The following is a 15652-nucleotide window of genomic DNA, read 5'->3' as shown; positions in this document are numbered from 1 at the left end:
AGCAATGTTGATTGATTACTCACAGGTGTTATACCAGGAAAAGCTGTAGAATTCCCAACAATAGGTAACAATGATGATGATGATGATGATGATCCAGCTGTACTATTCACAGATGTTGTGACAGCTGAACTGAATGTATGAGTTCCAGCAGATGTTACTCCATTTGGTATTGTTGAATTTGGAGAGTTTATCTCAATGCTGAGAGAGGAAGATGTATTATGAGAATTTGTGGAGGCAGATGTTGAAACAGAATAAGATCCAGTTACTGAAGATAGAGTTATGTTTGAAACAGAGTTTGCTGTAGGAATACTAAAGGTGACATGAGACTCGGAGGAACTTTCTGTTGGTGGTGGTAGTGATGTAATATTAACAATAGGGCTAGAAGTTCCATTAATCACAGCTGTGATGGAGGTTGGTGTACTATATCCAACTGAGGAAGAAGCATTTCCTTCAACAGAGGGTGCTGTACCAACACTGGATGTGCCAATAGCAAATGTTGATTGATTACTCACAGGTGTTATACCAGGAAAAGCTGTAGAATTCCCAACAATAGGTAACAATGATGATGATGATGATGATGATCCAGCTGTACTATTCACAGATGTTGTGACAGCTGAACTGAATGTATGAGTTCCAGCAGATGTTACTCCACTTGGTATTGTTGAATTTGGAGAGTTTGTCTCAATGCTGAGAGAGGAAGATGTATTATGAGAATTTGTGGAGATAGATGTCAAAACAGAATAAGATCCAGTTACTGAAGATAGAGTTATGTTTGAAACAGAGTTTGCTGTAGGAATACTAAAGGTGACATGAGACTCGGAGGAACTTTCTGTTGGTGGTGGTAGTGATGTAATATTAACAATAGGGCTAGAAGTTCCATTAATCACAGCTGTGATGGAGGTTGGTGTACTATATCCAACTGAGGAAGAAGCATTTCCTTCAACAGAGGGTGCTGTACCAACACTGGATGTGCCAATAGCAAATGTTGATTGATTACTCACAGGTGTTATACCAGGAAAAGCTGTAGAATTCCCAACAATAGGTAACAATGATGATGATGATGATGATGATCCAGCTGTACTATTCACAGATGTTGTGACAGCTGAACTGAATGTTTGAGTTCCAGCAGATGTTACTCCACTTGGTATTGTTGAATTTGGAGAGTTTGTCTCAATGCTGAGAGAGGAAGATGTATTATGAGAATTTGTGGAGACAGATGTCAAAACAGAATAAGATCCAGTTACTGAAGATAGAGTTATGTTTGAAACAGAGTTTGCTGTAGGAATACTAAAGGTGACATGAGACTCGGAGGAACTTTCTGTTGGTGGTAGTGGTGATGTAATATTAACAACAGAGGGGTTAGAAGTTCCATTAATCACAGCTGTGATGGAGGTCAGTTTGCTTAGTCCAACTGAGGAAGAAATAGTTCCTTCAACTGAGGTTATTGTACCAACACTGGATATGCCTCTAGGAGATGATGTTGGTGGAGCGATAGATGATATATTTTCCTTAGATGTTGCCGCTGATGCTGCTGTAACAAAAGATAAGAATAATGATTCAGGAGATGATTCAAATGCATCTTTTACATGGGTCATCTTCTGTACATCTTTCTGTTTTATGTGAGACTTTATGCACCACCCGGAGCTTCATGAGATTGGGCAGTTTTATATGTAGATTATAAATTCATGCTAAAAACAACACTAAATTCTTCTTCAGGAGTACCATTGGTTCATAGCGGGTATGTTTCCTAGCTTTGCTTACTAACTTATCTATAATCTTACTAACTTCATCTGTTCAGTTCGTACGTCTCATGTTGAATGTCCAAGTGGCCCCTAACCCCCTACACTAATACCTAAACCTCACCTCGAGTTACTAGGTGGGCCTCCCATAGGGATACAAATACCTATCTAGGGAGCAGACATTATGGCTAGTCTCTCTCTCTCTCTCTCACTTTCTAAAATAGGCCTTTCAGGAGACATCATGAAATGTGCTAACAGCTTAACACTACTGAAAAAGGAGTAGTTAAGTCTGTGCAATAGCACTTTGCAGACTGGCAAACCCAGCCCACTCCTATTCTTTTTCAGATTTGCATCGCACCATATAATATGGTGCTATCACATGATTTAAAGGCGTTTTCGCATGCGTAAATATAATTAGTCCAGTCATTTTCTTACTTTTGGTGATATCTCATCTCACCAAAGACCTGCTTGTCATTGACAGGTCATTGATGAGCCATCACTCAGGTGGAAGTTTGTACCCAGTTCTGGAAGTTATATTTTCTGAATGCTTTATGCCCCATCTCTGGAACTGTGTGCTTTATGAAATTAGGCTGGACATACAGAGGTCGATACTGAAAGATATCTGGCTAGGTAAATTAGCCGGATAAGTTTTATCCTGCTAATTTATCTGGGATATTCAGCAATTTTGGCTGAGCTGCTGAATATATTGGATAAGTTTAAAGTTGGCTTTATAAGTTTTATTTGGCTAACTTTAGACCTGCTATTGAGCAGGTGTAAGTTATCCGCCTCACTTAGCAGGATAAGGCCGAATATCGGTACTTATCCTGCAAGGGGTGTATTTATTAAAGGTTTTCTCCCAGTCTATGTCTATGTCTTACCACCATCTAATAAGCTACAAGTCAAAACAACCAGTCTTCTAGGTCTGCATGACCTTGCTTTCTAGACAGTACTTGGCCACCATCAACCTACAGGCATGGACACTATTGTTTCCTAGGGAGTTGTAGCATGCTGGTACCAACCTGACATTTCATAGTCAAAGGGTTGGGCTGCCTTTCTCCACTCTTTGTTTTGTCTTTATTTGCTTTCCCCTTGCCGCTGCTCTCAAGAAAGTGAAGAGTGGTATGTTTGCAAAACAACATTCTCCCAACTCTGTTCCTCCTATTGTTTTACTCTATGATGGCAGATAAGCACCATAGGCAAGAAATATATTTAGAAAACGTAAGTGCCAATCAATCAGTTCCAAGAGCCAGGGAAATTTTGTCCTTACTGTTTCTTAGGTTTTTGCTTTCTTTTGTTGTTGCTATTTTACTTGTTATTTTGTGTGGCTTTTTTCTTATTTTGCTCTTTTTGTCTATATTTTAGTTTGGGTTTTTACATTTTGGGTTTTTTTTTTTTCCTTTATTCATATTGTTTGATTTTATGCATTATAGGCGCTTAGGTGACCAGGCTCCTAGGAATTGTTCCAGCTCTGACCGTTAGGTTCATCCAGTCTGCCCAACCTCCCACCTGGGGCAATACCTTTGACTCCAGCCAAACTCTGGCTTTCTCGTCTCTTCTTCACCACCAGGAATCTGGTGTATTTACCCCATGCTTTTTTGAATTCTGTTACTGTGGTTTTTCCATCACATCCATAGGGAATCATCCCATGCATTCACCATCTTTTCAGTAAAGAAGTGTTTTCTGATGTTTTCCCCGAACTGTCCCACCCAGGAGCTTCGTATCATGATCTCTTGTTCTAGAGCACTTTTTCTTCTCAAAAAATGTGCTTCTTGTGCCTGATTCATATCTTTGAGATATTTGAATGCCTCTGTTATAGTAAATCTCCCCTGTTTCTCCTTTTCTTTAGGATATACATATTAGGGCTTTAAGTTTCATCTCATATGGCTTTTGGTGCAGAATCCACACCATTTTGGTAGCCTTTCTCTGGACTGGCTCCAGCCTGTCTCAGTCAAATGATTATGCGCTAATGGGGTGATTTTGTTTCTTTCCACAGGCAGTGGAGGATAGGGGAGCAGTTAGTTTTTAATTTTAAATCCAAATAAAAAGAAAAATTCTGAAAAATTTAGAATGGTCATAGATGGAAGTTTCAGCAAGAGATCCATGAAGGCAGCTTCTGTAGCAATAACTGATTGATTACCTGTGGCTGTATTTGTTGCATTAGTCACTGTTGTTGTCGACTGGGTACTTACAAGTCTGAAGAGTCCTAAATAAAAGAAAGAGAGAGGATATATTGCAAATAATGCTATTCGTGGATCCCAAACTGGTCATCAGGCTGAAAGTGCTAAGCAAGGTTGACAACGCTCAGAAAATGTACTGGCAATCAGTAAATAAATGACATGTCCATAAAAATAATTTCATGCCCGTAAGAGCACTCAGAGCAAGGCTCCTGTGTCTCCAGTGCTGTGAGCTCAGGCTCTCATGGCTGCAGTAATCAGGAGTTGGAGCCACCTCTTGTCACGTAAAGAGGTGAATCTTGGCATAGAAAGTCCAGCTGTGCACATAATAGTAATGGTAAAACGCGTGTCAGTCAAAAGGGTAGGTTATCCAGCTAAGAAGTGGCAATCTGTGCCAGATAGCCAGGTAAGCCTGAACTTATCTGGGTAAGTGGTGGCAGCTGCTACTCAGCTGGATAAGTCAGTACCTTTCCATGTGAGGGCGCTAAGCAGTACTCTTGCTTATGAAGGCATATTTTCTGTGCGCAAAACTTCTTGCTGCATCATCAGTAAGCTTTGCGCACAGAAAATACGCATTCAAGTGCAGGCAGAAAGGTGCATTCGACTAAACGCCCCTTTCTGCATCGGCCTGTTAGGTTGTAAGCCCTCTGTGGATAGGAAAACTCCTACAGTACCTCAGTGTAATCTGCTTTGAAGCGCTGAAAAGTGGAACATAAATTAAATAAATAAGTGACTGAGCAGGTTGGAAGCTTTGCACTGGGAAAATAATTATTTCGAAACAAACACAAAGCAGACCACAAGTATCTCATTCAAAATAGCTAATTAGCTCTGTGTGAAATCCTGCACCACCAATGAGGGACCTTGGAAAGTGGCAGATTAACTTCTGATGCCCAGGGCAGCCTGCCAGAAACTGTGCTATTCTGACTTCAGCTTTTCAGTGTGGCCATGGCAAGAGAATTTGATGATCACACACAGTGTGGAAACAAGCCCTTCCAGCCTGGAGATTTTAAACTCAGCTTTCGATGAACAAAGTTTGGGAAAGGGAACAGTGAGCCCAGCAATCTTAGATCTGGGAAAGAACATTGGGATCACCATAAAGGTTAACCAGAGGCAGGGGCCAGAAAGCAGCAGGCAGATGTTGAATTCATTTACCACAATATTTCGAAGAAAGAAATCTTTCCTGTACCTGCCAGTAAAAGCAGAGCAGCGTTGCGTTTCCGTCGGTGCATCCTCAGGGCCCTGTCTCAGAACTTCGTTCAGGAAAAAAACCCTACAAAGAAGCAAATTGATCAGTGATTATTGCTGTCTGGTTCATCAGGTTTTAGTTCATGCTAAAGACATCAAAAAGTACCATGGAATTGAGTTTTCTGTATTATCACTATACCTGCAAGCATCTCCCACTTATCTATATACTGACTACTAGAATACCATTTACATCCCCCTCACTGCATGCCTATGGGCAATATCACCACTTCTGAGGAACAATTTATCAAGCAATGCCCTGAACTCCTCTCTAAAGCCAATAGGACATGAGATAGAAACTCTGATCTGCCCCTAATACCTACCGCTTGCTGATCCAGAAGACTTCCTCATTTTCAGCTTTTCCTCCTATGATACACTTCCTCTGCCTTGATAAAGCCCTCTTCTTAGGCAATGAAATTACTTGGGATATAATTTTATAACAATATGAGGGCAATGTGAGGGAATACTGACAATACCAAGATTATTCTTCCTTCAGAAATCAACTTAAGAAACGTTAGTGACACAGCAGTCCAAGGTATTTTGGGACCTGGGACTTATTATCAACTGGGCCTTCATCTAATCCCTGTCCAGCATGATAGAAGAGGTGGAGCACTGAGGAGGGTTTCTGTTCTGAGTCCAAAGGTGCAATTATACCCTCAACTTCAACACATGCAAAATAAATCTTCCATGTATTCTAAGGAGCATGGGCTGAGCTACAGCATTAAAAAAGGAGACAGAGGGCTGAGAGAACTAGCAGAGAAGGGTAGAAGAGAAAGGAAGATAACAGAAGGGAGAGAAAGGAAGAAGGAAAAAGCGAGAGAGAGAGAGAGACAGGAAAGAATAAGAGCCCAGGTAATTACAGTCATGGAACCAGAGCAACAGATCTCCCCTTCCTCCAAATGCTGGTAAGGGAGACAGAATCCCCTGTACAGTCTACGACCTGGGTATTGGTTCCAACCCCAGCCCCTCATTAATGAGACAGATCAGTCCCGCCTGACTGATATAGATCATCACTGCTGCTGTGATCATTCCAGCAGTGAGGCCAGGAACGCCATAGCACTTGCACTGAAATCATGCAGCTCTCCCTTACATGTGATAAATATAGTTTCCTGGAAACCTGGGTAGCTGGCCATCCCAGTGGCACTGCCATGCAAAAGGGTCTGCATTCAATTCCCCCCCCCCCCCCCCCCCCCGTTAAGGTTTCCGCTCCCCCAGTTGACTGGGTCTGGGGATGGTCCTGGGCTGGGAGGAAGCCCCAGTCATTGCACAGTGACCAGATTTATGGCCATGATGGCAGGGGGTCAGAAGGCTAAGTAAGTTGGCAGGGAAGGTAAAACAGGGGAAGATTCCTTGCGCAATAGTGAATGAAGACTGATGGTACCAGATCCCAGTCCTGGTTCTGACCGAGCAGGATGTAGCTGCCAGGTCAAAAAAAAGAAAAAGATGCAGGAATCCATATTAAGCCACTGTGCAGCTCGACAACTTAATCGGACAGATTTATCTAGTTAACTTACCCAGGATATTCAGCAGCACAGCAGCACTGCCAAATGTACCCGGCTAACTTAAAGTGAGCCAGGAAAGGGGATCCGGCCAACTGCAGGACGTCCCTGTGGTCTGCCCAGGGTTCGCCGATAACGTCTCCAGCTAATTTGACTCCTCCCTAATCCGCTCATTCTCCTCCCTTGAGTTATCCTGCTAAAAACTTAGCTGAATAAGTCACTTATCTGACTAAATGGCTGACTGTAGTTGGATATTCAGCAGCACCACTTAGCCAACTTAGGCCTGGATTTATCAAAATGCGGTAAGTACCGCATGCGATAGCAAAAGGGGCGTGTTTTATGCTAATCTAGTATTTATCGCATTTTGCGATAATTACCTGTGCGAAGAGCTAAGTTAGTGCACATTGCGATACCATTTCATATTCTAGCTTGATGGACTCTCTACCTGGGTAACATCAAGCTAGGTTGAGAGACCCTTGCCCAAATCTCATCTTGGAGTGAGTTTCCTCACTCCGAAGGCCAGCAAATCTTCACAAGAGACCACTGTTCTGTTCGTACGTCTCATGTAGAATGTGAAAGCGGCCCCTAACCCCCTACACTCTTACCTCATCCCCACCTCGAGTTACTAGGTGGGCCTATCCTAGGGATATAAATACCTATCTACGGGACATGCTATTATGGCCAGTCTCTCTCTCTCTTTCTCTCTCTCTCTCTCTCTCTCTCTCTTTCCTTACATGGCAATAAACCCACCTAATGCATTTGAAAAAGGTGTAGTTAAAAATCTGCTGTGACCCCCTTAGCTGGCATATTTTTGCTTAATATCAGGCTTATACTATCCTGCTTACAACTAGATTGCCAAATCATTTTGAAAAGATCTTTTTTTTTTTTACTGACAATTTGCTGGATTTGCACTGATAACCTAACTCTTTTATGAGACAGTTTACATAATTTGAAAGCCTGCAAAATACCAAAAAAATCAAAAATCAACTTAGCTCCACTCTCTGTCCAAGCTCTCTCACTCCACGCCTGTCCCTGCACAGTGCGGTTATTACAAGTCAGTATTTGCCACAGCCTGCTAACAACTATTCTTTTAAAATTGCTGTGAGAAACTTTTCCTTTACCATGCACACAGCGTAGAAACGTCCAGGGCTGAAGGAGCACCGGGACAACACTTTTACAGGCATAAAAAGGAGTTTAGTGACTTTATAGGCAGATGATTTTATGCTCATTCTTTTACTGACTGTCAGTAAATTTACTGATGATTTGTAACACAGCTGGTGAGAAGCTTGTTTTCTGAGAAAAGAGGTCCATTATTCCCTTTTCCTCCTTTCCCTTCTCTCCACCAGTTTACTTTGCAGCCCCATTGTTAATACAACCCATGATTTCAGGCCACGTCCTCCTTTGAATTCGTTTGAAGGGAGCATAGGTTTCAGGCATAAGTCACAAATGTAGTAACACAGTATCACCTACTGATTGTTAATCTCTTATTCTCTGTGCTCTGACAAAAGGAATTAACACTTCAGGCTTAAAATCATGCTGGCGTCATCTTTCCTCTGCAAGAAGAATTACCCAACGCAAACCTGAGAGCTGGGTTTCTCCTCATCTCGGTTAGTCACCGTACTGTGTATGCTAAGCAGCGGCAGGCAAACAGGGCAAGCCCAATTCTTTCTAGATTACTTCTCTCCCCTTTCTGTTCCTGCCAGGGGCTGAGGGGATCCGGCCACGTCAGAGAAGGAGACATCCTGACTCTCGCTGCCATCTCTTCTCTGGATCAACACAAACCATTAGCCTTGGGGAGCCTCACCTCAGGCTTCCCAGAGGAAGCGGTTCTTATTTAGCCAAAATAAATGATAGGTGTACATACTCTTTCCAAATATTTCTTTTCTACTGAATTCTACAGGGAGAATAGCACAATCCCTCTTTTTTTCCCCCCCAAGCCTGGTACATGTTGATTGACCAGCCTGCTGCTTCCATGCCAGATCCATTGGGCTGTACCTACTACTCAAATATTGGCTGATAAGTGCAAACGTAGCTTCTCCTTCTCCGTAGTCTCACCAGGAGACACAATCTTATAGGTTCTTATTATTATTTTAACCCCCTTCTCCTTTGGAGGCTGCGGAAAGGGTTATTTGTACTGCTGCAGCTTCGGGGAACATTCAGGGTCCTTCAGGGACCGCCGGCAGGGAGCAGATCAGCCTCTGTCCAAGCTCTCTCACTCCACACCTGTACTACAAAGGTCCACACCAGGTCCTTGCTCCAAAAGCCCTACATTTATTGAAAGCTCAAAGGTAAAACAATTCTTCACAGGAGAAATCTTCAGTTGAATCACAGGATGCAGTCCAAAAAATATCAAACAGGATCAGCAGAAGCCCTCTTCTTCAAATAAGCTTCATTGAGGAAGAAATTACACTCACTCCCAACTACCCCCAAGGTCTCCTGGGTCAAACGTTCTTTCCAGAAGCTTCCCCAGCAAGGGCAGTAGCCCTTCGACTTCAGGGCCCACCTTCTGGATGGCTGTAGGAATCTTACACTCCTAAAATCCAGCTCCAACTACCACCCCAGATGCCTGGAAAAGCATCTCAAGAACAGAAGAACAGAAGAAATTGCCATGCTGGGTCAGACCAAGGGTCCATCAAGCCCATCTTAAATACCCTCTTATCTCGCCCAAACACAGGGTCATTTATCATTTTGCATCCTAATGCTGTAACGCACACAATAAATACCGCATCGCAAAATGTGTATGCAAATTAAAAATTAGTATTTGAGTGGGAGGAGTTTGGAGGAAGTAAATGGAAATGCGGGTTGGCTAGCATAGCGTGCATTACAGTAACGCAGGATTTAATGCCGGAAATAACTACTCCTTTTTTCTGTGCGTTGTGCCTGCGTTAGTGTCCGAAAAGGTTTTTAATCGCAAATGCTGGTTTGGGAGGGGGAGAGGGAGGGATAGAGAGCCTCTGTGGAGGGCTACTTATACCACTGTAAGAGGGAGCATTATAAACTCGGGGTGAGGTTTTGGGGGGTGGAGTAGGTTTTAGGGGGCAGTTTTAAATGCACAGTCAGAGGTATGAAAAGCATAGTTGACATCAGTGAAGATTTGTTGTCATTTGGAGTGAGGAAAGGTAAAAGAAGAGTTGATTTGTGCAATGTACTCTCTACCTAGGTTGATTGAAGCTATCTAGAGAGTGTCCTCTCTCTACCACACTGCTTGGGGACCATAGTCAGTGTTATATTATTATTATCTATTTATCTCTACAACAAGTCCTCAAAGCAAGTAACAATAAAACAAGAAATGCAATGAATGCAGTAAAATACAAGGTCTGAAAACTCATAACTACAAAAGGACAAGAGACGTGCCATGCTGGGTCAGACTAATAATCCTCTGAGCCCAGCATCCTGTCTCAAAAGGTCATTTGAATGAACCCAGAATATCCTAAAGGGGAAATTGGTTGCTTACTCCCAGAAATGCTGATGCCCAGGGCCACCTGACGTTGCTAATGGACCTGTCCCTTCTATACTGTTAACATTGTCCACATCCTCCAGCAATGAATTCCACAATTTGGGATAGATTTTAAAAGGTGCGCGCGGGAGTAGATTTGTTCGCGCAACCCGGCGCGAACAAATCTACTCCCAATTTTATAACATGAGCGCGCCATGTTCCGGTCTGGGGGCTGGTCCGAAGGCCGCGGCCATGCCCCCGGAATGCCCCTGGGCCGGAACCACACCCTCGGCCCCGCCCCTGGAACGCCCCCCAATGACGCACCGACCACGACACGCCCCTGACACGCCCCCCCCAGGAAAGCCCCTGGACTTACGCGCGTCTCTGGGCTTGCATGCACCGCCGAGCCTATGCAAGGGGCAGCTTTTCAGGGGTTGTGCGTGTATCTTACTCCCGTAACCCTTTGGAAATCTGCCCCTTTGTGTGTTGGCTGAAAAACTACTTTCATAATTTTCTAAAAATCTGGAGTAACCCCCAGTCCTAGTACTTCTAGAAATGGTAAATTATTCTTTTGTATTAACTTATGGCACAGCTCTCTTGATTTTCTAACCTCCGATCACATCCCATCTCAGTCATGTCTTCTCCAAGCTGAAGAGCCTTAACCTGTTTAACCTTTATAAAGGGGCCGTTCCATCCCCTTCATTATTTGTATTGCTCTTCTCTGTACTTTTGCTAGTCCTGCTATATCTTTTCTGACATGGTGGCAACCAGAACTGCACACAGATCTCAAGGTATGGTCATAGCATGGATTTATACAGCTCTCTTTTCTAGATTATTAATGGATAAATTAAACAACATTGGGCCCAGTACATATCACAGGGTTATTCCACTTTATTCACCTTTCTCCATTGGGAAAACCTCCAAAGGAAGTAGTGAAGATAATAGGTAACAGTAGCAGAATTTAAGAAGGGATAGAATAGGCCCAGGAGTGCAAACATCTGGGAGCAGCAGACCAGCTGAGAAATTGCTGCCTCTCAACTGCACCAAATCTCGCTCAGCAGAGATTCAGAAAGCGGAGGGGCTATTCTCTGCCGAGAGAGACTCAGTGCAGCCGAATTGCAGCAATTATTCAGCCCGTCTCCTTCTAGGCAGCATTCAGAGAACAGCAGGAACTGGAGTGAGGTAGGAGGAGGGTACAGAACAGACAAAAGAAAAACTAACCTGCTCCCTAATCCAGCCCCTCCCCTCTTGTCAGTTCCCCTTCCCTCCTGTCCTGTCCTTCTGATCCCTGTTGTCAACAGCACCAGCAGTGCCCAGTGGCAGCAAAAATATAAATCCATCACTGCTCCTACTATTTTGCACCTCCAGCTCAAATGGAACCAAAGCTGGGATCCTGGCATCATGAACTTTTATTTGCAATTTCCTGAGGATTTTCTCCAAGTCATTGCAGTGCTGGTTCTGGAGCAAGGGCCATGCACCAGGGCTCCTTCTGGAATCCTACAGTCATGGATCCTGAAGCTCACCGCTAGGTGTCACCCTTAAGTGATGATCACAACGCCCTTCCTGCTCCTCTGAGGACCGTGAATGCCACCTCTGTGGCATCTCCAGCTCCAGCCAACCCAGGAAAACAGAAGACCCAACTGAGGGATTGAACTGGGAACTTTCTGCATGGCAATGCCCAGCACTGCTGGTGAACCACTGGGTCAGCCCTGGGTACCTCATATTTCTGCGCTCTCTCAGATAACGTCAGGAAACCCAGAAGGTGTGAGCTAAGTCTTAAAAAAAAAATATTAACAATTTCCTGGTGCAGTTTGCGCCGGGTAAACTGGTTTCTTGGGAGACTGTCAAGGATGGTTTAATGGGAAATTGAAAATTGACAATGTGGGTGCAGGAGAAAAGGTGGTGCTCACAGAGACAAGAGGACGGACCCATCCTGCTGAATCCATTCCTGCTGCACAATTTTGCTGTGAATGCCCTATGGTACTATACTATTAGAGAAACAAAGGTGTAAGTATGTGCTGTAGTGCATCCATTGGAGGAAATCTCTAAAATACAATACAGAAAATATAAATGAATCATAAAATGCATTTCCATGAATGCACTGTCACTGGAATGCATTTGATGATTCATTTGTACTTTCTGGCGAAGACGATTTTAGCTCATTCTGTTTGAACCTGAGGAAAGGAATGTCAGAACCCAGAGATAGTCAAGAAATGTTTGTCACCCTTTAATTCTATCAGGCCAATACAGTACAGTGCGCTCCGGTGGAGCGCACTGATAACCCGTGTTTGGACGCACATTTTCGACGCGCTAGTTTTACCCCTTATTCAGCACTAGCACTAGCGTCCCTAGCGCCTGTTTTTACTGCGGGCCCTAATTTGAATAATTTTTTTTTCTGAATCGCGCACACATGAGATTTTTACTGTATCGGCCTGTATGTTGGGAAAGGTAAAACTGCTCAAGGTAGTTTAATTATTTGAGAATCTTTACTGGGTTCAACATGGTATTATAGTTAATAATGCACATTCCATCTGCTTTTAGGATTGCAAGATACAAAACCGATGACTAAAAAGCTGCAGATTTCTAGAGTGCAATGGAAAGTCCATAGATTAGCACCTAATTATCTATGGACTTCCCATTGCCTGCTAGGAATCTGCAACCTTTTAGTCATCTCTATTGTATCTTGTAAGCCTAAAAACAGATGGAGACTCTCTCAGGAGCCCCTGACTAACGTAATTCGTGAGGACCTCACTAAATGGAACAGAGCTGGTGCGATCCCTTTGGATGTCAGGTCCTTCGATGGAGCTGTCACACGTTGTCCACAGAACCTGCAGCTTTTTAACCATTGAGCTCCTGTATCCCAGCATCCCTGATCCTGCAGACTCTCTCCTGCGTACTCTAATACGAAAGCAATTTATAACAAATTGCTAATAACATCCCTGAGCAGCAGATTGGAAAGAAGGATCACGTTTTGAGGGGAAAAGTAATCTGAGTGAAAGCATTAGAAAGGAATTTGCTTGGAGCAGCCGAGTGGCTGCACTGTGCTCTGCCATGCGGAGAGACGGGGTTCAATTCCTGGCTCAGATCTTCTTTTCCCTTACGGTCTAATCTTAAAAGGCCGGCGCACATTAAAACTGGGAGATACGCGTGTGGCCGGGCCACACCGAAGACCAGCTCGACAAAAAAAGGGGTGGGCCATTAGACACTGTCCCGCTGAAGCGCATGCCGGCAGCCAGCCGGCCCAAGCAACCTGCTACTGCTCCGGAGAGCAGGTAAATATGCGAACAAAAAAAAGTTAGATAGAGGGGTTTTAGGGGTCAGGGCGGATAGGGGAAAAGGGAGGCAGGTCAGCTAGGGGGTTTAAGAAGTTCCTTCCCAGTCCGCTCCTTTATTGGAGTGGACTGGGAGGGAACTGGGGAAAGGCGCTATCGCGTCGCCGTGCGCTTCTTAGAAAACGTAGCCCCCTTATGTGCGTGAGTCGGCGAGCGCACATGTGCACACAGGTAGCGGATTTTATAACACGCGTGAGTCGACGCCCGCATGTTATAAAATCGGCATGTCCATATACACGTGCCGGGAACTGCGCACACACATGGACGCCCGCACACGGGTTTAAAAATTTACCTTTTAGTCAGCAGGGACAGGGGAGGTAACAGGGGCAGTGCTCACAACCCTGACAGGAAAGGGAGGGAGTACCGGTCATTGCTCATTGGTGACCCCTAGCAGCAGGATTTACGGAGGAGTCTGAAAGGAGTCTGGGTGCATGGCCCCCACCCAAGGACTGTGGGGATATAAAATAGGGGGGAAATCCTGGGGGAGATGTGAATGAAGGTTCACAGCACCAGATCTCAGTCCAGGTTCTAACTGAGCTGAAAATCCAAAGGAACAGAAGGAAACCGCCAGGTCAGAAAAAGAATAAAAAAGAAAAGGAAGGAAATCTGCTTCATTGTCTCCGGTAAGGAGAGATTCTGACATAAAACCTTCAGCACTTCAGTCCCCACAGCCTTACGCCTTATCCACACACAATCTCCTCTGTGCCTTTAGTTATTTATGTCAATGTTTTACACGCTCACTTCTAAAAGAAACTATGAGCGACTTACAAAATCAACTTAAGCTACAATAAGTAAAGCAAACACAGAAACCTGCAATAATGTAAAACAAATGAAATGAAGAGCAAGACGTACAATACTGCCCCTGCACCCCAGAGAGCCCTAAATGCTTTCATGTGCATTGCTATGATTTACCTCAGTAAGAAATAGCGATTTATCAAGTGAATAAATGAAATGAAACAAAACTATGACCAAGACCTGCCTTTCCTGCTTTTATCTACTGCAGGTGCAAATGCCAGAGTGAGATCGCTGGAAACTGAAGCCTTCCATATAAGCATGGCCCAGGCAGCACTGACACAGGCTCATGTCCCTCCACCCCTCTGTACGCCAGGAGAAGCCTCCATCTGTGCTGCTCAATGCTGCGATCACCGGCAAGTACCAGTGGTGATGTGGGCATCTGCCCATTGGCCATTGAACAAGACCATCCCTTTCACTTCACTGTTGGGTGATACAGAGCTGAGGACCAGTGTGGGAGGTTGCCAGATATCTCGATGGGAAAAGAATAATCACTCCTTTGTGGTAAAATTTTAAAAATATATCCCTTTTCCCCATTCTCTGTCCTTTGTTTAAAAGGGAAAAAAAGGGCTCATCCAGCCCAAATGGATTTCAGGATGCAATTCTGGGAATGTTCTTCTAAAGAGCTGCGAGTATCTGGCCACCCTCCACAGTGCGATCGCTCTCTCCACCAGAAGGCACAGGACCTATTCAGTAGATGCAAGGAATCCTGCACGGACCTACCTGGGCTCTCTCGGTCTCCGGGGAACCCGCTGTCCGGTCTCCTGTACAACAGGTGTGGCCAAATGACTGCCTGCCAGAGAGCAGAGCCTTAAAGCAGGAGGGCGAGGCAGGCAGGTGAAACCTTGCCTCAGGTGAGATAGAGAAGGGCAATCCCCACCCTCTGCCACCTCCTCCCCTCTAAGGTAAGATCGCCCAGAGCAGTGCAAGACGGGATGTACCTGCCCAAACCCAGAGAGGATCAGATTTCTTTTTTGTTTTTTATTGTGACATTCGGCAAAGCCAGGGGAACCAGTTAAGCTGTTTGTAGAACAAGCAGGAATTTTTAAAATCCTAAAATGTCTATATGAAAAGGCGGTGCTGTGTCTATAGCAAAGTTTGGAGAAGCAACTCAGTTACCAGACTTCAGGAGATGGATTTCCGGGGGCAGGTCCTTCAGCTAAGCCTGCGGTTCTTGTAATTATGCAGGTCTGATTATTATTATTTTTAATTTATAGCCTGCTCTTCTCACAGAGAATTGGGGTGGCATACAAAAAAAGGAATCAGATTAATACAACAAAAATGTCTCTGCTTCCCAGCCAAGGGTCAGTCAATGCAATGAAAATGTCACTCATACAATGGAATCAACAGCCCGTCTCAAAATGCATCTCATACATTTACCAAACACAATGCAGAACCTGAAATAGGTTGTGACCTCATAATAGGCACGACCAGCCGA

General features: G+C 44.3%; 1 protein-coding gene across 1 annotated transcript in view; it reads right to left on the bottom strand.

Annotated features, from left to right (window-relative positions):
• The window catches only part of LOC115075340 (serine-rich adhesin for platelets), a 65719-nt gene that overhangs the window by 49341 nt on the left and 726 nt on the right, over window positions 1-15652 (bottom strand). The window contains exon 2 of the mRNA XM_029575650.1: window positions 35-1531. Coding sequence (XP_029431510.1) covers window positions 35-1531 — 1497 coding nt within the window. The remainder of the gene's footprint in view (window positions 1-34; window positions 1532-15652) is intronic.

Source organism: Rhinatrema bivittatum, chromosome 13 (assembly GCF_901001135.1).
Source record: "Rhinatrema bivittatum chromosome 13, aRhiBiv1.1, whole genome shotgun sequence".
Classification (NCBI taxonomy): Eukaryota; Metazoa; Chordata; class Amphibia; order Gymnophiona; family Rhinatrematidae; genus Rhinatrema; species Rhinatrema bivittatum.
The sequence above is the reverse complement of the archived record's forward strand: the minus strand, read 5'-3'. Positions and strand labels throughout refer to the sequence as shown.